This window comes from Somniosus microcephalus, chromosome 1 (assembly GCF_052327205.1).
Source record: "Somniosus microcephalus isolate GS21.2 chromosome 1, FLI_Smic_1.0, whole genome shotgun sequence".
Classification (NCBI taxonomy): domain Eukaryota; kingdom Metazoa; phylum Chordata; class Chondrichthyes; order Squaliformes; family Somniosidae; genus Somniosus; species Somniosus microcephalus.
The window spans coordinates 321,618,209-321,643,832 of record NC_140987.1 but is presented as its reverse complement, the minus strand read 5'-3'; the positions used below and the strand labels follow the sequence as shown (position 1 = coordinate 321,643,832).

General features: G+C 48.0%; 2 protein-coding genes across 2 annotated transcripts in view; both read left to right on the top strand.

Annotated features, from left to right (window-relative positions):
- Positions 1 to 341: 341 nt before the first annotated feature.
- btk (Bruton agammaglobulinemia tyrosine kinase) overlaps positions 342 to 25,624 on the top strand; it is a 407,843-nt gene continuing 382,560 nt past the window's right edge. The window contains exon 1 of the mRNA XM_085987158.1: positions 342 to 591. The gene's annotated coding sequence lies outside the window, so the exon portion shown is untranslated. The remainder of the gene's footprint in view (positions 592 to 25,624) is intronic.
- LOC147124885 (uncharacterized) lies at positions 7,049 to 8,056 on the top strand. Its single transcript, XM_085994202.1, has 2 exons — positions 7,049 to 7,155; positions 7,314 to 8,056. The coding sequence occupies exon 2, from the start codon at positions 7,508 to 7,510 to the stop codon at positions 7,841 to 7,843; it is 336 nt and encodes a 111-aa protein (XP_085850328.1). The 5' UTR covers positions 7,049 to 7,155; positions 7,314 to 7,507; the 3' UTR covers positions 7,844 to 8,056.

Below are 25,624 nucleotides of genomic sequence, written 5' to 3'. Positions count from 1 at the left end.
TTAGAACAGAGACTGACAACAGGCAAGAGGAAAAAGATAGCATAAATGCCAGCAAGGTCGAATATCAAGCACCAAACGACAATTAGAAGTGATAAGGGAGTCGTAAAATGCAAGGAAACAGGGAGGATAGCACCTGCTAGATAACAAGGAGCCACGAAGCCATAAAATGCCCTTGAAGAAACTTAACAAAACATTCCTCAGAAAAACAAGAGAAAGGCCTCGTCAGCCAGGCAGAAAGGGGCAGTGAGAAATGTTTTTCCGCAGCACACTTGGATTATAGATGATTGACAATAGATAGATCACAGCCCACTGAAAAAACTATAAGAATAGAGGGCTGAGAGTGGGAATCAGGCAGTCAGGGGTGAAGGCTTCCCCAAGGTGGCTTCGGCCTAACACCTTGGTCAAGTTTAGCCTCTGAGGTGGCTGATGGTCTAACACCTCCAGCAGCTTGAGAGATGACCCAACGGAAGTGACCGCTGCAGCAGACTGCAGGAATCCACCCAATCCGAGACCACCGTACTGCCTCCTCATCTGTCCGGTCATGGCATTCCGCTTCGGGGAGTCGTAGATCGCTTTCTACTGTCACGGGTTGTATGTCTATTATATGTAATATCTGATTGTGCTTTAAAACTGTAGCTCTTTAATAAAAGCCTTGCAACTTCTAAAACCCTGTTGGGTAATCTGTGTGAGCCTGTGATCCTAAATCTTACAGTGGTGTCAGAAGTGGGATCACAGAGTTAGGAGTTGTAAGGTTCCGGTTGGGATGACTGGAGGGACCGGTCGAACGCACGTGATCGTTGCTTAGACTGTGTATAAAAGCCTTACAACTTCTAAAGCCCTGTTGGGTAATCTGTGTGAGCCTGTGATCCTAATCTTACAGGGGGAGAGAGTCAGCACCTTCAGGGGAGGGGGGAGAGAGTCAGCACCTCCAGGGGGGAGAGAGAGTCAGCACCTTCAGGGGAGGGGGAGAGAGAGTCAGCACCTTCAGGGGAGGGGGAAGAGAGTCAGCACCTTCAGGGGAGGGGGAGAGAGAGTCAGCACCTTCAGGGGAGGGGGAAGAGAGTCAGCACCTTCAGGGGAGGGGGAGAGAGAGTCAGCACCTTCAGGGGAGGGGGAAGAGAGTCAGCACCTTCAGGGGAGGGGGGAGAGTGTCAGCACCTTCAGGGGGGTGGGGGGAGACCCAAAAAACCCACCCTTGATTCTCTGTTCTTGAAAAGTGGTGCCTATCTCCAAACGCCCATTCCAAAAGTTTGAATGTGTTATCACCTCCTAAGTTAGTACCCATTTCCTCCCAACCCCTTGTTTGAACCTCTCCACCGCTGCCCCAGCACTACTATGGCCCTAACCAAATTTACAAATTTATATATGATTCTGCCACTTGAATAGCCTGGGCTATTGGGGAAGGGTGAGGTTGGGTGAATAAGTCAGCCAGAGTTCCTGCTCCTGATCAGTATCCAGAAGCCCGATGGAAAGCACGTGTGTGCAGTGTGTGTGTGTGTGGGGAACAGTGGGCGAGAACAGTATTGGGCTCAGCCACCATCAAAAGGTCTTCAATTGCTCGTAGATAGATTTTTTGGAATCAAGGGATTTGGAATTTGGGCGGGAAGGTGGATTTGAGGGCGAAGATCAGCCATGATCTTATTGAATGGCGGAGCAGGCTCGAGGGGCTGTATGGCCTACTCCTGCTCCTATCTTCTATGTTATGATCTGGCCTTATAACTATCTCCCAATGGTCTGTAGGAGACCTCAAACATCGAAACCGGAGAGCAGAACAGAGAAGTGGGTCTCCCACACGTCGTGTGCTCTGGCCGGCCTTCCACATCTCTGTGATTGTGACCATGATGTATTTTCTCTTGTCCTCCTCGACCTCTCTGGTCAACTGCACCGACCTCCTCCAACAGCTCTCCCCCATTCTTCAACTTGGTGGGCTTTAGGAACAGGAAGAGGCCATTCAGCCCCTCGCGTGTGCTCCGCCATTTAATTACATCATAGCTGATCTGTATCTCAACTCCATTTACCTGCTTTTGATCCGTATCCCTTAATACCAATTACCTAACAACAATCTATCGATCTCAGCCTTGAAAGCTCCAATAGACCCCCAGCATCCACAGCCTTTTGGGGGAGAGAGTTCCAGATTTCCACTACCTTTGGTGTGAGAAAGTGCTTCCGGATTTTACTTCTAAACAGCCTGGCTCTAATTTTAAGATTATGTCTCCTTGTTCTGGACGCCCCCACCAGAGGATATAGTTTCTCTCTAGCCACCCTATCAAATCCCTTTCCCCTTTCCTCCACTCTTACCTAACCTATTGCAGCGAGAGTATCTCCAGCAATGGCCTCTCTTCTCACCCTTCAACCATTACCTCTGGTGTCCACCAAGGATCTATCCTTGGTCCCCTGCTATTTCTCATCTGCATTCCACATTAAACTCCGTTCCCTAGCCACCGACTCCATCCCTCTCCCTGGCCACTGCCTCGGGCTGAACTAGACTGTTCGCAACCTTGGCATCCTATTTGACCCTGAGCTGAGCTTCCAACCCAAAATCATCTCTATTACCAAGACCGCCTACTTCCATCTCTGTAACATCACCCGTCTCTACCTTGCCTCAGCTGATCTGCTGCTGAAACCCTCATCTACGCTTTTGTTACCTCCAGACTTGATTATTCCAATGCACTCCTGGCTGGCCTCCCATCTTCCACCCTCCATAAACTTCAGCTCATCCAAAACTCAGTCGCCCCTACCTTAACTCGCACCAAGTCCCGTTCACCTATCCTTGCTGACTTTCATTGGCTTAATTTTACTTACTTAAATTTCTCAACCTCATGTTTAAATCCCTCCATGGCCTCCCCCTTCCCCTCTGTAATCTCCTCCAGCCCTACAATACCCCCTAACCCTTGTTCCTGCAACTCCACCCTCTTGTGCATTCTCACCTGCCTTCACCCCAGTATTGGCAGTCGTGCCTTCAGCCATCTAAACATCACTCCCTGGAATTCCCTCTCCAAACCGCTCCACCTCCCTCTTCTCCTTTAAGACCCTTCTTATGGCGCAGGGGGGAAAAATTGGGTTGATTTGTGCCTCTCGTTCGCGCCCCTCGAACGGGGCGCAAGTCCCCTAGTGTCCGGGCGCGGTGCCGCTAATGCCTCCCATGAAATTCAGCGGGAGGTTAGCGGCAGTGGTAGGTGGTAGCGGTGCACAGCACGACACTTGCGCCCCGGCCACAAACGTCAGTCGCACCCCCTGACCTATCGCCGGACGCTATGTCCGACAGGGTCGGAGGCGTTTTTGCAGCAGCGGCGGCGCTAGTTAAAGGGGCAGGTGTCGGGCGGCCATTTTTTTGGGGCCGACTGCCAGCACCTGCCCCCTTCCCCTTTTTTCTTTGGAGTGCCATCCGCGATCACTCAGCCCGGGACTCCTCTTGAGTGTCGGGCTGTCTTCCCAGCATCCACTCCCCGGTGGTCCAACAGGGCCCCGGTGTGCGCAGCGCTGGGCCCATCCCCTTTAATCAGGGGAGGGAGGCCTGTAATGACGTGCTACGTGCTGACACGCGTGGCGCAGTTCCACGTGGCGCTGCAATATTCAGTTGTAGCGCCCCAAGAAGGAGGTGGAGCGCTTCCAGTAACCCCGCCTCCTGCTTGGGGCACTACAACTGAATTTCAGGCGGAGGGGCGCTAACTTTTACAGGGCGCTAAAACTAGCACCTCGGCGACGTTAGTGCCCAGAAGGGGCGCCACCCAATTTTTCCCCCCAAGTTTCTTACCTAGCTTTTGGTTTCCTCTCCTAATATTCCCTTCATTGACTTGATGTCCATTTTGTTTGATTATGCCTAAGTAAAGCAGTTTAGGTCATTTTTCTACATAAAAGGCGCTATATAAATGCATGTTGTTTTTGTTCATTTCCCTGGCCCCTATGCTTGCTGACAATGTCAATGGTTCCCTCTCCTGAGGCACCATCCCTCTTACCTTCAAAACCACCATTATCACCCCTCCTCAAAAAACCCACCAATGACTTTTCCATCCTCGCCAATTACTCCCAATCTCCCTTTCCTCTCCAAAGTCCTGGAACATATCATAAGAACATAAGAACATAAGAAATAGGAGCAGGAATAGGCCAATCGGCCCCTCGAGCCTGCTCCACCATTCAATAAGATCATGGCTGATCTGATCCTAACCTCAAATCTTCTATCACTCTCCATCCCACCCGAACCCATGTGATCTCCCGGGAGAGGCGAAAAACCAGATAAAAAACCCAATGGCCAATTTGGGAGAAAAAATCTGGGAAATTCCTCTCCGACCCATCTAGGCGATCGAAACTCGTCCAGGAGATCACTCTGTCCCTATATTTTCTACAGTACTTACCTTCTGTAAAGGCGATCTCCGCCCCAGCCAGGAACAGGAATAAAACCATCTCCTGAAATCTAACACAGAATTAGAACACAAGAAGTAGGAGCAGAACCAGGCTACACGGCCCCTGGGCCCGCTCCACTACCCACAGGGCCATGAGCATTCCGAACCTAGACTCATGTCCAATTTCCAGCCCGCTCCCCGTAACCCTTAATTCCCTTTACTTCTAGGAAACTATCTATTTCTGTTTTAAATTTATTTAATGATGTAGCTTCCACAGCTTTCTGGGGCAGCAAATTCCACAAACCTACCACCCTCTGAGTGAAGAAGTTTCTCCTCATCTCAGTTTTGAAAGAGCAGCCCCTTATTCTAACATTATGCCCCCTAGTTCTAGTTTCACCCATCATTGGGAACATCCTCACCGCATCCACCCGATCAAGCCCCTTAACAATCTTATATGTTTCAATAAGATCGCCTCTCATTCTTCTGAACTCCAATGAGTAGAGTCCCAATCTACTCAACCTCTCCTCATATGACCACCCCCTCATCCCTGGGATTAACCTAGTGAACCTTCTTTGTACTGACTCGAGACCAAGTATGTCTTTTCTTAAGTATGGACACCAAAACTGTATGCAGTATTCCAGGTGCGGTCTCACCAATACCTTGTATAACTGCAGCAATACCTCCCTGTTTTTATATTCTATCCCCCTAGCAATAAAAGCCAACATTCCATTGGCCTTCTTGATCACTTGCTGCACCTGCATACTAACTTTTTGAGTTTCGTGCACCAGGACCCCCAGATCCCTTTGTACTACAGTACTTTCCAGTTTCTTGCCATTAAGATAATAACTTGCTCTATGATTTTTCCTGCCAAAGTGCATAACCTCACACTTTCCAGTATTGTATTCCATCTGCCAAATCTCTGCCCACTTACTTAGCCTGTCTATGTCACTTTGCAGGTTTTTTATGTCCTCCTCACTCACTACTTTCCCTCCCATCTTTGTATCATCTGCAAACTTTGATATGTTACACTCGGTCCCCTCCTCCAAATCGTTAATATAGATTATAAAGAGTTGGGGACCCAGCACTGACCCCTGCGGAACACCACTAGTTACTGATTGCCAGTCTGAGAATGAACCATTTATCCCAACTCTCTGCTTTCTGTTAGAGAGCCAATCCTCCACCCACGCCAGAATATTACCCCCAATCCCGTGATTTTTTATCTTGAGCAATAATCTTTTGTGTGGCACCTTGTCAAATGCCTTTTGGAAGTCTAAATACACTACGTCCACTGGTTCTCCTTTATCCACCCTGTATGTTACTTCCTCAAAGAACTCAAGCAAATTTGTCAAACATGACTTCCCCTTCATGAAACCATGCTGAGTTTGTCCTATTAAATTATGTTTATCTAAATGTCCCGTTACTGTCTCCTTAATAATGGACTCTAACATTTTACCAACCACAGATGTTAGGCTAACAGGTCTATAGTTTCCAGCCTTCTGCCTACTACCCTTTTTAAATAAGGGTGTTACATTAGCAGTTTTCCAATCTGCCGGGACCTTTGCTGAGTCCAGGGAGTTTTGGAAAATTATTACCAATGCATCCACAATCCCTACCGCCACTTCCCTCAAGACCCTAGGATGTAAGCCATCAGGTCCAGGGGATTTATCCGGCTTGAGTCCCATTATTTTACCAAGTACCACTTCCTTAGTGATTTTAATCATATTTAGCTCCTCTCCCCCTAGAGCCCCCTGTTTGTCCAGTGTTGGGATATTCTTAGGCCTAGAAATTGGGTATAGCCCCGCTTGAGGCGTTAGAACTGGCGATGCGCTAAGTTTATAGCCAGACGCGAGCTATCCGCGCCTGGCGCGATATTGGGTTGCATCGCCCCCAAAGGGGATTGAGGCGCTAAATCAGCCGTTGCACGGTGCTCTTAAGGCGCAAAAGGTCAGGCGCTACTTAATTTCGATGCGGACGGGCGCAGCGCAGGTGAACTCAATTACGGCAAAGCACGAGACCTGCAGGCGCCGGCCGGCTCTTAAAGGGGTGGGTCAGTCAGACTGAGCTTCAACACCCAATGCCCTGAAGGCCTCAGATTCGGCGCTCGCCCTTGTCTGGCGGTACAAAGTTGTTCATTATGGAGAAGGTTAGGCAGAGAGCAGAGCGCTTCAGCACTGAGGCTCTGGACCACTTGGTGGCTGCAGTTGAACACCGTCGACAGGTCCTGTACCCGGATAATGGCAAGAGGCCAAATCAGAAGGCTTATCGATGATCTTGGAGGGAGGTTGCTGTGAGGGTCAACTCCAGCAGCATGGCGACCAGGACCCCTGTTCAGTGCAGGAAGAAATTCAATGACCTCACACGGATCGTTAGGGTGAGTGATGGTTTACCAAACTTGTGCTTCCCTCCATCTGCAGCTGACTTCGGGCACCCTGCTGCAATGATGCGCCACTGGCCATCTGTCAGTATGCACCCATGGCCCTTTCTGGGCAGACACATGGACAGATGTCTCAAGGCCTCATGTAAGGGCTCTTGCACAATGGGGGGCATGCGATGATGTCTCAAGGCCTCATGTAAGGGCTCTTGCACAATGGGGGGCATGCGATGATGTCTCAAGGCCTCATGTAACAGAACCTCCCCTTCTTTCCCCTGCAGTCCAAGATGGCGCAGATTAGAAAAGAACAGCGTCGAACCGGTGGTTGACCTGCACAAGTGGTCACTCTCACGGATCTGGAGGAGAGAGTGCACCAGATACTTGGAGGACATCTGTCTGGTCCAGTGACCACTGCATCTGTCGACCCCATTACCGACAGCGAGGGTAAGACTCTCACCTTTTTCACCTGTTGCCTTCCACTTGGTCCCCCCGCCAGCATGCATCCTCAGTGTGCAGCCATGTCAGAGCCTTGCCGCAATCTGGCATGCCTTTCAGCAAAGCTGTCCTTTTGCTAAAGCCACTCTTCCACCTCCCACTTTCAGATGAAGCAGGACCAACTCGGGCTCAACGCGCTGAAGCTCCCAGTGCCAGTGCCACCGGAGGCGAGGACCAGGAGGAATCCGGACCAGCCGTTGCAGAATCCGGGGAGCTGAGACATCTGCAGACTGGGGATAGTAGTCCCCTGGAGGGGAGGGGGGGTGGCTCTGAGGATGAACCAGTTGCCGGACCAAGCGGCATGCAGCAACGCACGGGGGATAGGCAAGTTCGGCCACCGTCTCCCCGCAGGGCAAGGCAGGTCGTCATGACTGCTGCACAGAGTGCAGATGAGGTCCGTCGCCTGGCAGAGATGAGCAACCAGGCCCGGGTCAGACACATGGAGCTGATGGCTGCAGTGGAGAAGATGCCTGAGTCAATAGATTCATTGGCTAGGAGTATGTTGGACTTCGGGGCAACAATGGAGAGGACTCTGCAGGGCTTTGGCGCAACAATGGAGAAGCCTCTCCAGGTGTTCGGGGAAACAATGGACAGGTCTATCCAGGGCTTCGGGGCCACAATGGACAGGACTATCTAGGGCTTCGGCCCAACAATGGAGAGGACTGTCCACGGCTTTGAGTCGGCAATGGAAAGGACTGTTCAGGGCTTCGGACAATCCCTGGAAAGGTCTGTGCAGGGCTTGTCCGAGGCAGTGGAGCAGTCGGCTCCTGCCTTGTCCAAGGCCATGGGAAGAACCGTCCAGGCCTTCTCCGAAGCACTGGCACCTGGCACACAGGTCCTCACTGTTGCCACGCATGTCAGGGTTGGGGAGCCACGGGGCCGTATAAATACGAGGCCGTGCTCTCCAGGCAAAGGTAGGATCTGGACCCAAGTGCAGAAACCAGACAAGAGACAAATATACAGTACTTTGTTTGAACTTTACTAAATTCACACATAACCAGATTAACACAAGGGACACAGCAATATACATAAGAACTAGAGACAAGAGAACTAGAGACAAGTTACAAGACGGCTAGTCAAGATAGGAACTCAGGACAGCTTCCATGAGGAAGCCCACTTGTCTATACTGAGCTTGCAACAAGCTACCACAAGGGGCAACCGGCTTGCCGAGGCACAACTCCAGACAAGCTACCCCGAGGGTAATCGGCTTATCAATGCAAGGCTCAAGACAAGATCCCAACGGCTCCCACATAGCAACACGCTAGTCCAAACAGCACCTTACCAAGACAAGCAACTTAACAGTACAAGACTTAAATACATCTTAAATCCAGAGACAAGAACACAGACTTAGATACATAGCTCGAGAGAACTAGAACACAAACTTAGATACATAACTCGAGAGAACTAGAACACAGACTTAAATACATAACTCGAAAGAACTATGGCACAGACTTAGATACATAACTCGAGAAAACTAGAACACAGACTTAGATACATAGCTCAAGAGAACTATGGCAGCCAGCTTGTGAAGGCAAGCTGCCATAGAGGAAAGGCTAGTCACACAGAGAACCTAGTCAAGACAAGGAACATTGTCAAGACTAACACCCTAGTGAGGACTGAGCACTGAGTAAAACAACAACAGAACTTATATACCAAGAAAACCAGGTGCCACCCATAAACAGCTAACAGGCTGATTAAAAACTAACACAGGGTTAGAAACAATTAACACCAAAGAACGAGAAACAATTAACAAAGGAACAGTGACAAGTGAAGGTGCCATCTAGAGGTTACAAAAAGAAACTGACTGGCACCCTCACAGGACCCCCTCCCCAAGGAACGGCTCCTGACGTTCCAAACACAGGGCTCGAGAGACGCACAGGACACGAAAGACACTGGGCGCTAAGACACTGGGCGCTAAGACACTGGGCGCTAAGACACTGGGCGCTAAGACACTGGGCGCTAAGACACTGGGCGCTAAGACACTGGGCGCTAAGACACTGGGCGCTAAGACACTGGGCGCTAAGACACTGGGCGCTAAGACACTGGGCGCTAAGACACTGGGCGCTAAGACACTGGGCGCTAAGACACTGGGCGCTAAGACACTGGGCGCTAAGACACTGGGCGCTAAGACACTGGGCGCTAAGACACTGGGCGCTAAGACACTGGGCGCTAAGACACTGGGCGCTAAGACACTGGGCGCTAAGACACTGGGCGCTAAGACACTGGGCGCTAAGACACTGGGCGCTAAGACACTGGGCGCTAAGACACTGGGCGCTAAGACACTGGGCGCTAAGACACTGGGCGCTAAGACACTGGGCGCTAAGACACTGGGCGCTAAGACACTGGGCGCTAAGACACTGGGCGCTAAGACACTGGGCGCTAAGACACTGGGCGCTAATTTAAATGAACATAGAGAAAATACTTAAATTCTCTAAACTTCTGAATTAGTGGTATGGATAACCAAGTGGGGAAAAGACTTAAAGGCTTAAGCTAGATCAATCCGAAGTCACACGTGTAAAACAGAGGCAACCACACACCCTCCAGGGCATTTAGAACCAAGTCAAAAAACTGAAAGAGTCTGTTTTAGTACACATGGCAAATCTTCTTAGCTTCTCAAGCAATAATATCTCCCATTCCAACTTTTCACGAACTGCAGATGTTCAGAAATCACGAGACGAAATCATCCTCTTCATCCACTAGCGGCATGGACATATCATGGCAATCATATGACCAAAATCTTTATAAACAACGAAGTCATCATTCTCCAGAGTTAGCACGCTCAATGAATTATATTCCGAAGGGATGCAAGAAAGGCAAAAACTCGAGAATTTAACTTGTCCAAGAGAGCTTGAGAATTCAATTGTCCAGGAGAACTCGAGAATGTCTTATCCAGCAAAGCTCAAGTTTCATTCGTCCAGGAGAATAACAAAACACAACAGAGTCTTCTTCCTAGGGAACTCGAGAATTAAACACAAAAACACAGGGGGGAGTCATTTGCCCCAGAGAGCCTGAAAACTTAATTGGCCCAGGAAGCTTGAGAATTTACTTGGGATTTAACGCAGAAGGCCCAGGAAGAGCTTGAAAGTTTAACACAGTAATGGTCCAGTAGCCCTGAAAGTTCACTTGAATTTAACATAGGAGACCTGAAAGTTCTCAAAAATTCTAACACAGTAAAGACTCAGGAAGCTTGAAAATTTACTTGGGATTTAACACAAAAGGCCCAGGAAGCTTGAGAATTTACTTGGAGGTCTAACAGTAGAGGCCCAAGAGACTTGAAAATTTACTTGGGGTTTAACACAGTAGAGGCCCAGGAAGCTTGAGAGCTTTACCTGGGGGTCTAACAGTAGAGGCCCAAGAAACTTGAGAGGTCGACTTGAAAATATAACAAAGGCCCAGAAAACTTGAAAGTTTGCTCGAAATTCTAACACAATGAAGGTCCAAGAGACTTGAGAGTTCACCTGGGGGGTCTAACACAATAGAGGCCCAGGAGACTTGAGAGTTCACCTGGGAGTCTAAATACAGTAACAGCCCAGGAGACTCAAATTTTACTTGAAAATTTAACACTATGAAGGCCCAGGAGACTCGAAAGTTCACACAAAAATTTAAACACAGGAGACTTGAAATTTTAACACAGTGGAGTCTTACTCCTAGGAGACTCAAAACTTGCCCAGGAAAACTAGAAAATTTAACTCGAGAATTTATATCGCCTAAGAGAACTTGAAATTTTAACTCGAGAGTTTCAAACCTTAGCCGGTTGGTTTCCACTGGGTCCATGTATGGCTCAGTCCTACTGTCAGGGGTGGGGAGCCACGGGGCCGTATAAATACGAGGCAGTGCTCTCCAGGCAAAGGTAGGTTCTGGACCCAAGTGCAGAAACCAGACAAGAGACAAATATACAGTACTTTTTGAACTTTACTAAATTCACACATAACCAGATTAACACAAGGGACACAGCAATATACATAAGAACTAGAGACAAGAGAACTAGAGACAAGTTACAAGACGGCTAGTCAAGATAGGAACTCAGGACAGCTTCCATGAGGAAGCCCACTTGTCTATACTGAGCTTGCAACAAGCTACCACAAGGGGCAACCGGCTTGCCGAGGCACAACTCCAGACAAGCTACCCCGAGGGTAATCGGCTTATCAATGCAAGGCTCAAGACAAGATCCCAACGGCTCCCACATAGCAACACGCTAGTCCAAACAGCACCTTACCAAGACAAGCAACTTAACAGTACAAGACTTAAATACATCTTAAATCCAGAGACAAGAACACAGACTTAGATACATAGCTCGAGAGAACTAGAACACAAACTTAGATACATAACTCGAGAGAACTAGAACACAGACTTAAATACATAACTCGAAAGAACTATGGCACAGACTTAGATACATAACTCGAGAAAACTAGAACACAGACTTAGATACATAGCTCAAGAGAACTATGGCAGCCAGCTTGTGAAGGCAAGCTGCCATAGAGGAAAGGCTAGTCACACAGAGAACCTAGTCAAGACAAGGAACATTGTCAAGACTAACACCCTAGTGAGGACTGAGCACTGAGTAAAACAACAACAGAACTTATATACCAAGAAAACCAGGTGCCACCCATAAACAGCTAACAGGCTGATTAAAAACTAACACAGGGTTAGAAACAATTAACACCAAAGAACGAGAAACAATTAACAAAGGAACAGTGACAAGTGAAGGTGCCATCTAGAGGTTACAAAAAGAAACTGACTGGCACCCTCACAGGACCCCCTCCCCAAGGAACGGCTCCTGACGTTCCAAACACAGGGCTCGAGAGACGCACAGGACACGAAAGACACTGGGCGCTAAGACACTGGGCGCTAAGACACTGGGCGCTAAGACACTGGGCGCTAAGACACTGGGCGCTAAGACACTGGGCGCTAAGACACTGGGCGCTAAGACACTGGGCGCTAAGACACTGGGCGCTAAGACACTGGGCGCTAAGACACTGGGCGCTAAGACACTGGGCGCTAAGACACTGGGCGCTAAGACACTGGGCGCTAAGACACTGGGCGCTAAGACACTGGGCGCTAAGACACTGGGCGCTAAGACACTGGGCGCTAAGACACTGGGCGCTAAGACACTGGGCGCTAAGACACTGGGCGCTAAGACACTGGGCGCTAAGACACTGGGCGCTAAGACACTGGGCGCTAAGACACTGGGCGCTAAGACACTGGGCGCTAAGACACTGGGCGCTAAGACACTGGGCGCTAAGACACTGGGCGCTAAGACACTGGGCGCTAAGACACTGGGCGCTAAGACACTGGGCGCTAAGACACTGGGCGCTAAGACACTGGGCGCTAAGACACTGGGCGCTAATTTAAATGAACATAGAGAAAATACTTAAATTCTCTAAACTTCTGAATTAGTGGTATGGATAACCAAGTGGGGAAAAGACTTAAAGGCTTAAGCTAGATCAATCCGAAGTCACACGTGTAAAACAGAGGCAACCACACACCCTCCAGGGCATTTAGAACCAAGTCAAAAAACTGAAAGAGTCTGTTTTAGTACACATGGCAAATCTTCTTAGCTTCTCAAGCAATAATATCTCCCATTCCAACTTTTCACGAACTGCAGATGTTCAGAAATCACGAGACGAAATCATCCTCTTCATCCACTAGCGGCATGGACATATCATGGCAATCATATGACCAAAATCTTTATAAACAACGAAGTCATCATTCTCCAGAGTTAGCACGCTCAATGAATTATATTCCGAAGGGATGCAAGAAAGGCAAAAACTCGAGAATTTAACTTGTCCAAGAGAGCTTGAGAATTCAATTGTCCAGGAGAACTCGAGAATGTCTTATCCAGCAAAGCTCAAGTTTCATTCGTCCAGGAGAATAACAAAACACAACAGAGTCTTCTTCCTAGGGAACTCGAGAATTAAACACAAAAACACAGGGGGGAGTCATTTGCCCCAGAGAGCCTGAAAACTTAATTGGCCCAGGAAGCTTGAGAATTTACTTGGGATTTAACGCAGAAGGCCCAGGAAGAGCTTGAAAGTTTAACACAGTAATGGTCCAGTAGCCCTGAAAGTTCACTTGAATTTAACATAGGAGACCTGAAAGTTCTCAAAAATTCTAACACAGTAAAGACTCAGGAAGCTTGAAAATTTACTTGGGATTTAACACAAAAGGCCCAGGAAGCTTGAGAATTTACTTGGAGGTCTAACAGTAGAGGCCCAAGAGACTTGAAAATTTACTTGGGGTTTAACACAGTAGAGGCCCAGGAAGCTTGAGAGCTTTACCTGGGGGTCTAACAGTAGAGGCCCAAGAAACTTGAGAGGTCGACTTGAAAATATAACAAAGGCCCAGAAAACTTGAAAGTTTGCTCGAAATTCTAACACAATGAAGGTCCAAGAGACTTGAGAGTTCACCTGGGGGGTCTAACACAATAGAGGCCCAGGAGACTTGAGAGTTCACCTGGGAGTCTAAATACAGTAACAGCCCAGGAGACTCAAATTTTACTTGAAAATTTAACACTATGAAGGCCCAGGAGACTCGAAAGTTCACACAAAAATTTAAACACAGGAGACTTGAAATTTTAACACAGTGGAGTCTTACTCCTAGGAGACTCAAAACTTGCCCAGGAAAACTAGAAAATTTAACTCGAGAATTTATATCGCCTAAGAGAACTTGAAATTTTAACTCGAGAGTTTCAAACCTTAGCCGGTTGGTTTCCACTGGGTCCATGTATGGCTCAGTCCTACTGTCAGGGGTGGGGAGCCACGGGGCCGTATAAATACGAGGCAGTGCTCTCCAGGCAAAGGTAGGTTCTGGACCCAAGTGCAGAAACCAGACAAGAGACAAATATACAGTACTTTGTTTGAACTTTACTAAATTCACACATAACCAGATTAACACAAGGGACACAGCAATATACATAAGAACTAGAGACAAGAGAACTAGAGACAAGTTACAAGACGGCTAGTCAAGATAGGAACTCAGGACAGCTTCCATGAGGAAGCCCACTTGTCTATACTGAGCTTGCAACAAGCTACCACAAGGGGCAACCGGCTTGCCGAGGCACAACTCCAGACAAGCTACCCCGAGGGTAATCGGCTTATCAATGCAAGGCTCAAGACAAGATCCCAACGGCTCCCACATAGCAACACGCTAGTCCAAACAGCACCTTACCAAGACAAGCAACTTAACAGTACAAGACTTAAATACATCTTAAATCCAGAGACAAGAACACAGACTTAGATACATAGCTCGAGAGAACTAGAACACAAACTTAGATACATAACTCGAGAGAACTAGAACACAGACTTAAATACATAACTCGAAAGAACTATGGCACAGACTTAGATACATAACTCGAGAAAACTAGAACACAGACTTAGATACATAGCTCAAGAGAACTATGGCAGCCAGCTTGTGAAGGCAAGCTGCCATAGAGGAAAGGCTAGTCACACAGAGAACCTAGTCAAGACAAGGAACATTGTCAAGACTAACACCCTAGTGAGGACTGAGCACTGAGTAAAACAACAACAGAACTTATATACCAAGAAAACCAGGTGCCACCCATAAACAGCTAACAGGCTGATTAAAAACTAACACAGGGTTAGAAACAATTAACACCAAAGAACGAGAAACAATTAACAAAGGAACAGTGACAAGTGAAGGTGCCATCTAGAGGTTACAAAAAGAAACTGACTGGCACCCTCACAGGACCCCCTCCCCAAGGAACGGCTCCTGACGTTCCAAACACAGGGCTCGAGAGACGCACAGGACACGAAAGACACTGGGCGCTAAGACACTGGGCGCTAAGACACTGGGCGCTAAGACACTGGGCGCTAAGACACTGGGCGCTAAGACACTGGGCGCTAAGACACTGGGCGCTAAGACACTGGGCGCTAAGACACTGGGCGCTAAGACACTGGGCGCTAAGACACTGGGCGCTAAGACACTGGGCGCTAAGACACTGGGCGCTAAGACACTGGGCGCTAAGACACTGGGCGCTAAGACACTGGGCGCTAAGACACTGGGCGCTAAGACACTGGGCGCTAAGACACTGGGCGCTAAGACACTGGGCGCTAAGACACTGGGCGCTAAGACACTGGGCGCTAAGACACTGGGCGCTAAGACACTGGGCGCTAAGACACTGGGCGCTAAGACACTGGGCGCTAAGACACTGGGCGCTAAGACACTGGGCGCTAAGACACTGGGCGCTAAGACACTGGGCGCTAAGACACTGGGCGCTAAGACACTGGGCGCTAATTTAAATGAACATAGAGAAAATACTTAAATTCTCTAAACTTCTGAATTAGTGGTATGGATAACCAAGTGGGGAAAAGACTTAAAGGCTTAAGCTAGATCAATCCGAAGTCACACGTGTAAAACAGAGGCAACCACACACCCTCCAGGGCATTTAGAACCAAGTCAAAAAACTGAAAGAGTCTGTTTTAGTACACATGGCAAATCTTCTTAGCTTCTCAAGCAATAATATCTCCCATTCCAACTTTTCACGAACTGCAGATGTTCAGAAATCACGAGACGAAATCATCCTCTTCATCCACTAGCGGCATGGACATATCATGGCAATCATATGACCAAAATCTTTATAAACAACGAAGTCATCATTCTCCAGAGTTAGCACGCTCAATGAATTATATTCCGAAGGGATGCAAGAAAGGCAAAAACTCGAGAATTTAACTTGTCCAAGAGAGCTTGAGAATTCAATTGTCCAGGAGAACTCGAGAATGTCTTATCCAGCAAAGCTCAAGTTTCATTCGTCCAGGAGAATAACAAAACACAACAGAGTCTTCTTCCTAGGGAACTCGAGAATTAAACACAAAAACACAGGGGGGAGTCATTTGCCCCAGAGAGCCTGAAAACTTAATTGGCCCAGGAAGCTTGAGAATTTACTTGGGATTTAACGCAGAAGGCCCAGGAAGAGCTTGAAAGTTTAACACAGTAATGGTCCAGTAGCCCTGAAAGTTCACTTGAATTTAACATAGGAGACCTGAAAGTTCTCAAAAATTCTAACACAGTAAAGACTCAGGAAGCTTGAAAATTTACTTGGGATTTAACACAAAAGGCCCAGGAAGCTTGAGAATTTACTTGGAGGTCTAACAGTAGAGGCCCAAGAGACTTGAAAATTTACTTGGGGTTTAACACAGTAGAGGCCCAGGAAGCTTGAGAGCTTTACCTGGGGGTCTAACAGTAGAGGCCCAAGAAACTTGAGAGGTCGACTTGAAAATATAACAAAGGCCCAGAAAACTTGAAAGTTTGCTCGAAATTCTAACACAATGAAGGTCCAAGAGACTTGAGAGTTCACCTGGGGGGTCTAACACAATAGAGGCCCAGGAGACTTGAGAGTTCACCTGGGAGTCTAAATACAGTAACAGCCCAGGAGACTCAAATTTTACTTGAAAATTTAACACTATGAAGGCCCAGGAGACTCGAAAGTTCACACAAAAATTTAAACACAGGAGACTTGAAATTTTAACACAGTGGAGTCTTACTCCTAGGAGACTCAAAACTTGCCCAGGAAAACTAGAAAATTTAACTCGAGAATTTATATCGCCTAAGAGAACTTGAAATTTTAACTCGAGAGTTTCAAACCTTAGCCGGTTGGTTTCCACTGGGTCCATGTATGGCTCAGTCCTACTGTCAGGGGTGGGGAGCCACGGGGCCGTATAAATACGAGGCAGTGCTCTCCAGGCAAAGGTAGGTTCTGGACCCAAGTGCAGAAACCAGACAAGAGACAAATATACAGTACTTTGTTTGAACTTTACTAAATTCACACATAACCAGATTAACACAAGGGACACAGCAATATACATAAGAACTAGAGACAAGAGAACTAGAGACAAGTTACAAGACGGCTAGTCAAGATAGGAACTCAGGACAGCTTCCATGAGGAAGCCCACTTGTCTATACTGAGCTTGCAACAAGCTACCACAAGGGGCAACCGGCTTGCCGAGGCACAACTCCAGACAAGCTACCCCGAGGGTAATCGGCTTATCAATGCAAGGCTCAAGACAAGATCCCAACGGCTCCCACATAGCAACACGCTAGTCCAAACAGCACCTTACCAAGACAAGCAACTTAACAGTACAAGACTTAAATACATCTTAAATCCAGAGACAAGAACACAGACTTAGATACATAGCTCGAGAGAACTAGAACACAAACTTAGATACATAACTCGAGAGAACTAGAACACAGACTTAAATACATAACTCGAAAGAACTATGGCACAGACTTAGATACATAACTCGAGAAAACTAGAACACAGACTTAGATACATAGCTCAAGAGAACTATGGCAGCCAGCTTGTGAAGGCAAGCTGCCATAGAGGAAAGGCTAGTCACACAGAGAACCTAGTCAAGACAAGGAACATTGTCAAGACTAACACCCTAGTGAGGACTGAGCACTGAGTAAAACAACAACAGAACTTATATACCAAGAAAACCAGGTGCCACCCATAAACAGCTAACAGGCTGATTAAAAACTAACACAGGGTTAGAAACAATTAACACCAAAGAACGAGAAACAATTAACAAAGGAACAGTGACAAGTGAAGGTGCCATCTAGAGGTTACAAAAAGAAACTGACTGGCACCCTCACAGGACCCCCTCCCCAAGGAACGGCTCCTGACGTTCCAAACACAGGGCTCGAGAGACGCACAGGACACGAAAGACACTGGGCGCTAAGACACTGGGCGCTAAGACACTGGGCGCTAAGACACTGGGCGCTAAGACACTGGGCGCTAAGACACTGGGCGCTAAGACACTGGGCGCTAAGACACTGGGCGCTAAGACACTGGGCGCTAAGACACTGGGCGCTAAGACACTGGGCGCTAAGACACTGGGCGCTAAGACACTGGGCGCTAAGACACTGGGCGCTAAGACACTGGGCGCTAAGACACTGGGCGCTAAGACACTGGGCGCTAAGACACTGGGCGCTAAGACACTGGGCGCTAAGACACTGGGCGCTAAGACACTGGGCGCTAAGACACTGGGCGCTAAGACACTGGGCGCTAAGACACTGGGCGCTAAGACACTGGGCGCTAAGACACTGGGCGCTAAGACACTGGGCGCTAAGACACTGGGCGCTAAGACACTGGGCGCTAAGACACTGGGCGCTAAGACACTGGGCGCTAAGACACTGGGCGCTAAGACACTGGGCGCTAATTTAAATGAACATAGAGAAAATACTTAAATTCTCTAAACTTCTGAATTAGTGGTATGGATAACCAAGTGGGGAAAAGACTTAAAGGCTTAAGCTAGATCAATCCGAAGTCACACGTGTAAAACAGAGGCAACCACACACCCTCCAGGGCATTTAGAACCAAGTCAAAAAACTGAAAGAGTCTGTTTTAGTACACATGGCAAATCTTCTTAGCTTCTCAAGCAATAATATCTCCCATTCCAACTTTTCACGAACTGCAGATGTTCAGAAATCACGAGACGAAATCATCCTCTTCATCCACTAGCGGCATGGACATATCATGGCAATCATATGACCAAAATCTTTATAAACAACGAAGTCATCATTCTCCAGAGTTAGCACGCTCAATGAATTATATTCCGAAGGGATGCAAGAAAGGCAAAAACTCGAGAATTTAACTTGTCCAAGAGAGCTTGAGAATTCAATTGTCCAGGAGAACTCGAGAATGTCTTATCCAGCAAAGCTCAAGTTTCATTCGTCCAGGAGAATAACAAAACACAACAGAGTCTTCTTCCTAGGGAACTCGAGAATTAAACACAAAAACACAGGGGGGAGTCATTTGCCCCAGAGAGCCTGAAAACTTAATTGGCCCAGGAAGCTTGAGAATTTACTTGGGATTTAACGCAGAAGGCCCAGGAAGAGCTTGAAAGTTTAACACAGTAATGGTCCAGTAGCCCTGAAAGTTCACTTGAATTTAACATAGGAGACCTGAAAGTTCTCAAAAATTCTAACACAGTAAAGACTCAGGAAGCTTGAAAATTTACTTGGGATTTAACACAAAAGGCCCAGGAAGCTTGAGAATTTACTTGGAGGTCTAACAGTAGAGGCCCAAGAGACTTGAAAATTTACTTGGGGTTTAACACAGTAGAGGCCCAGGAAGCTTGAGAGCTTTACCTGGGGGTCTAACAGTAGAGGCCCAAGAAACTTGAGAGGTCGACTTGAAAATATAACAAAGGCCCAGAAAACTTGAAAGTTTGCTCGAAATTCTAACACAATGAAGGTCCAAGAGACTTGAGAGTTCACCTGGGGGGTCTAACACAATAGAGGCCCAGGAGACTTGAGAGTTCACCTGGGAGTCTAAATACAGTAACAGCCCAGGAGACTCAAATTTTACTTGAAAATTTAACACTATGAAGGCCCAGGAGACTCGAAAGTTCACACAAAAATTTAAACACAGGAGACTTGAAATTTTAACACAGTGGAGTCTTACTCCTAGGAGACTCAAAACTTGCCCAGGAAAACTAGAAAATTTAACTCGAGAATTTATATCGCCTAAGAGAACTTGAAATTTTAACTCGAGAGTTTCAAACCTTAGCCGGTTGGTTTCCACTGGGTCCATGTATGGCTCAGTCCTACTGTCAGGGGTGGGGAGCCACGGGGCCGTATAAATACGAGGCAGTGCTCTCCAGGCAAAGGTAGGTTCTGGACCCAAGTGCAGAAACCAGACAAGAGACAAATATACAGTACTTTGTTTGAACTTTACTAAATTCACACATAACCAGATTAACACAAGGGACACAGCAATATACATAAGAACTAGAGACAAGAGAACTAGAGACAAGTTACAAGACGGCTAGTCAAGATAGGAACTCAGGACAGCTTCCATGAGGAAGCCCACTTGTCTATACTGAGCTTGCAACAAGCTACCACAAGGGGCAACCGGCTTGCCGAGGCACAACTCCAGACAAGCTACCCCGAGGGTAATCGGCTTATCAATGCAAGGCTCAAGACAAGATCCCAACGGCTCCCACATAGCAACACGCTAGTCCAAACAGCACCTTACCAAGACAAGCAACTTAACAGTACAAGACTTAAATACATCTTAAATCCAGAGACAAGAACACAGACTTAGATACATAGCTCGAGAGAACTAGAACACAAACTTAGATACATAACTCGAGAGAACTAGAACACAGACTTAAATACATAACTCGAAAGAACTATGGCACAGACTTAGATACATAACTCGAGAAAACTAGAACACAGACTTAGATACATAGCTCAAGAGAACTATGGCAGCCAGCTTGTGAAGGCAAGCTGCCATAGAGGAAAGGCTAGTCACACAGAGAACCTAGTCAAGACAAGGAACATTGTCAAGACTAACACCCTAGTGAGGACTGAGCACTGAGTAAAACAACAACAGAACTTATATACCAAGAAAACCAGGTGCCACCCATAAACAGCTAACAGGCTGATTAAAAACTAACACAGGGTTAGAAACAATTAACACCAAAGAACGAGAAACAATTAACAAAGGAACAGTGACAAGTGAAGGTGCCATCTAGAGGTTACAAAAAGAAACTGACTGGCACCCTCACAACGCATTCACTTGCTGGGCTGCTCCACAGCCAGATTGACGCAACGCGATGCCTCACTGCAGCCAGCCTCTCTGCATCAGATAGGATCACCCCGGGCCCTTCCACTCCCGTACAAGGCCAGGAATCCGTGGAGCCTGCGATTGTGGCGGATGAGCTGAGCCGCTCCCCTCAGATAGCCAGTGTGTCGTCCGACCATGGTGCAGGTGTCCTCTCTCGTCAGGAGACCATTCCACATGTCAGCGCTGGGACGCCTGCATTGCAGCTGCCACCACCTGCAGCCCACACTGCTTCCAGCCATGCTCAAAGCAAGCATCCTGCGTCCGCACCCTCCAAGCCCAGAGGTCGGCCAGGCCGTACCTCAGGGGCTTCTGCGCTTCCAGACAGTCGGCAAGCGTCCCCCAGCCTTGAGGCCGCCACTGGGGTGCAATTACGTAGGAGCAGCAGGGAGGGAAGGGGCCGGGCGCGAACGAGAAGTCGTTCTCCCTCAAGGGGCCAGTTGTAGAGGGAGGTGCTGAGACGTTTGTTTGTCCAAATTCAAGGACACCCTCACCTGCTGTTATAGGTGCAGATTTTTATTGAGTTTTGCTGCTTTGCCGAACAGGTCACATTTATTTTGGAAGTTATGGTTTCTGCTCACTTTACGTTGTTTAGCTGTAATGAAAGACTTTTGTGTCAATAAACAGAAGTTTAAATGTTGCTTGGTGCATGTGACTACTTTCAGTGATGCTGGCATGCAGAGGCCCTCAAACATCCAAAGTGCGCATGAGGTAAGACCCTCATCATTCCGCCACAGGGGTGTCGAGACGAGTCCAGAGGAGCCTCTGACGTATGGACCTTCCACTTTCAGCAGCCCTTCCATCTTCCTCCTCCTCCTCCTCCTCCTCTGCCTGCTCTTCCTCCTCCTCCTCCTCCTCCTCCTCATACTCCTCCTCCTCCGCCTGCTTGTGCAGGGTCCGAGGGAAGGTAATGAATGGACGCGTTCGCCTATAAAGGGCATCTGTCACTTGCCGGATGCAACAGCGGACTGCAGCCTTAGCGACAGTCGCATTGTCCCCAATGGCTGACTGAAAGGATCCGTTGGCATAAAAATGGAGGCCTTCAGTCAGTGTAGCCATCACGGACAGAGAGGTTCTGCAGCGTTCACGCGGCTGCAGATCCTGACCAAGCAGGTGGCACAGATCAGTAACAATGTCCCTCCAGATTCGGAGCCTTCGCAAACACTGCTCCTCCGACATGTCAAGGCTTGTCACCTGCTGCCTAAAGACCCTCGCAGCATCCCGTCGGATTGGCCGACCTCCATTGCCCCTCCTCCTTCTGGCCAATCCCGGCCCTCTCTCCCGCCGTCTCTCTGCCCCTTCACAGTGTTGGGCGATGAGGCCGTCGCCCTCCAAACAAGCTCCCATTCCGATGCCAGTTGGTCAAAAGGCTTTTAGGTGTAGTGCTGCAAGTGCTTCAGACAGGGTTGAAGGTCCCAAGTACTGTAAAGCTCAAATCCCAGAACTCCACTTCACATTAGCTCGCCAACTCTCTCTAGCAGCGATCGCAATGAGCAGGCCAAGTGGCAGAAGATTCTGCACTAGAGCTGTCCCCTTTAAATAGCGCCGCCCTACTCCGAGAAGGGCCTGTTAGCCCTCCCTCGAACTGTCACTAATAGCGCTGGGCGCTAAGGCTCTGGGCGCCACCCAATATGCGCTCAGGCGCTCCTAAAAGGCGTTGCACACTGAAATGACGTCATGAGCTGTTTGCGCTCGTGGGCGCGCGCAAACACTTAGCGCAGGCGCTAAATGTATAGTCAATTTCTGAGTTGGCGCTATCCTCATAGCGTTCGCCCCAACATAGGGCTTTGCCCCAATTCTAGGTCTCTTTAGGCGCTCAGCGCCGGCGCTACCAACCCAATTTCTAGGCCTTAGTGTCCTCTACCGTAAAGACTAATACAAAATATTTGTTCAGCGTTTTTGCCATCTCCATGTTTCCCACCATTAATTTCCCAGTCTCATCCTCTAAGGGACCAACATTTACTTTAGCCACCCTTTTTCTTTTTATACAACTATAGAAAATTTTGCGATCTGTTTTTATATTTCTTGCTAATTTACTTTCATAATTTATCTTCCCTTTCTTAATCAATCTTTTAGTTATTTTTTGCTGTCTTTTAAAGACTTCCCAATCTTCTATCCTCCCACTAGATTTGGCTACCTTATATGCCTTTGTTTTTAGTTGGATACTATCCTTAATTACTTTACTTAGCCACGGATGGCTATCTTTTCTTTTACACCTTTTTTTCCTCAGTGGAATATATATTTTTTGGAAGTTGTAAAATAACTCCTTAAATGTACACCACTGATCATGTACCGTCTTACCCTTTAATCTATTTTCCCAGTCCACTCTAATCAATTCCGCTCTCATACCTTCATAGTCTCCTTTATTCAAGCTCAGCACGCTTGTTTGAGATCCAGCCTTCTCACCCTCGACTTGAATATGGAATTCAACCATGTTATGGTCACTCATTCCAAGGGGATCCTTTACTAGGACATTTTTAATTAATCCTGTCTCATTACACAGGACCAAATCTAAGGTTGCTTGCCCCCTGGTCGGTTCAGTTACATACTGCTCAAGAAACCCATCCCTAATACACTCAATGAACTCATCCTCAAGGCTGCTCTGCCCAATTTGATTTGTCCGGTTAATATGATAGTTAAAATCCCCCATAATTATAGCTGTTCCCTTATTACAAGCCTCAACTATTTCCTGATTAATACTCCGTCCAACAGAGTTGCAACTGTTCGGAGGCCTATAGACTACGCCCACTAGTGTATTTTTCCCCTTATTATTCCTTATCTCCACCCAAACTGTTTCACTATCCTGCTCCTTTGACCCAATATCATTTCTCTGTATTATAGTGATTCCTTCCTTTATTAACATAGCCACCCCACCTCCCCTCCCTTCCTGCCTGTCCTTCCTGATTGTTAAATAACCTGGTATGTTTAATTCCCAGTCATGGTCACCCTGCAGCCATGTTTCTGTAATGGCCACAAGATCATACCCATATGTAGTTATTTGTGCCGTTAACTCATTCATTTTGTTACAAATGCTACGTGCATTCAGGTAAAGAACTTTCAAATATGTTTTGTGACACTTAGTTCCTGTTTTTTCCCCTTTTACTACTTTACCTTTTACTCCATACCTTCTGTCCCTTCCTGACACATTCTGTTTTTTAATTTCCCCACTGCTACCTAAGTCTATGACCTTCTCCGTTGTCATTTCTGTTATTTGCTCTCTAGAAACCTCCCCCCGCACTAATTAGTTTAAAGCCCTCTCTACAGCCCTAGTTATATGATTCGCCAGGACTCTAGTCCCAGCACTGGCCAAGTGGAGTCCGTCCCAACGGAACAGCTCCCTCCTGTCCCAGTACTGGTGCCAGTGTCCCAAGAAGCAAAACCCATTTCTCCCACACCAGTCTTTGAGCCACGCATTTAACTCTTTAATTTTATTTATCCTAGCCAAATTCGCTCATGGCTCAGGTAATAATCCAGAGATTATTACCCTTGAGGTTCTGTTTTTTAATTTGACCCCTAGCTGCTCATACTCCTTTAACAGAACCTTCTTCCTTGTCCTATCTACGTCGTTTGTACCAACATGGACCACGACAACTGGATCCTCCCTCTCCCACTCCAAGTTTCTCTCCAGCCCAGAAGAGATGTCCTTAACCCTGGCACCGGGCAGGCAACACAGCCTTCGGGAGTCCTGCTCTCGACTGCAGAGAACCCTATCTATCCCCCTAATGATACTATCCCCTACCACTACAACATTTCTTTTTACTCCCTCCACTTGAATGGCCCCCTGTACCACGGTGCTGTGGCCAGGTTGCTCATCCTCCCTGCAGCCCCCGCTCCCGCCCTCACAGGGAGTAAGAACCTCAATCCTGCTTGACAAGAGCAAGGGCTGCGGCTCCTTCAACACTACATCCTGGATCCCTGTACCTTCCTCACTCGTAGTCACACCGTCCTGTCCCTGACCACGGACTACATCTGCAGTAATTAATTTCATAGGTGTGACCACCTCCTGAAACATAGGCCTAGAAATTCAGTATAGCCACGTTTGGGGCGCTACAGCCGGGCGGCCGCTAAAGTTTGCGCCCGGCGCAACTTCGCGCCACCTTCGCCGATATTCAGTGGCATCGCCCCAAGAGGTTGCTGCTGCGCTAAAACAGGCGATGCACGACTATCATTAGGCATTAAGCCGGCGGCCCGGGGCGATACCCCCGAGGGCGGGCGCAGCGCAGGTTCGGCGAGTTGCTGATTGACGGCAGACACTCTGGCGCCTGTGAGCTCTTAAAGGGGGAGGGTGGATTTGTTTGCCTTCCACGCCCTGCACACTGCAGCCCTGAAGCAAGGCCTGACCACTGCTGCTTGATCTGTACAACGCCCAGGACTATGGAGAAGGCCAACGTTTGCACCCATTGCAGTCCCCATTATATGTTTCCAATCAATGCTATGGCTCTGAAGTTAAAGACAAGTGCAAAGCTGTGGCCTGAAGCCACAAGTACCTGTGCGAGTGTTGAGCCAAACCAGAAAGCTCTCTACCTTTGTCTCTCTGCAAAGATCCGTCTCTCACAAAGAAGGAGTGTTGCAAAATGGCTGCCATTTCTACTGCAGGAGGAGTGCCCTTTAATTTGCGCCCCCCTCGCCCCGCAGTGACTGGGAACCGTTCCCCTCTACCAGTCGCTAGGGGCGCCAGGCGCACAATAGGCCGGCGCCACTGAATTTCCGGTTTGGGGCGCACAAAGGGCGTTGCACGATGAAATGACGTCAGGATCTGCGCGCGCAGCTGAGCGTGCGCAAAGGCTTTGCGCCGCCGCTAAATCTTTACTGAAGTTGGGGAGAGGCGCAGAT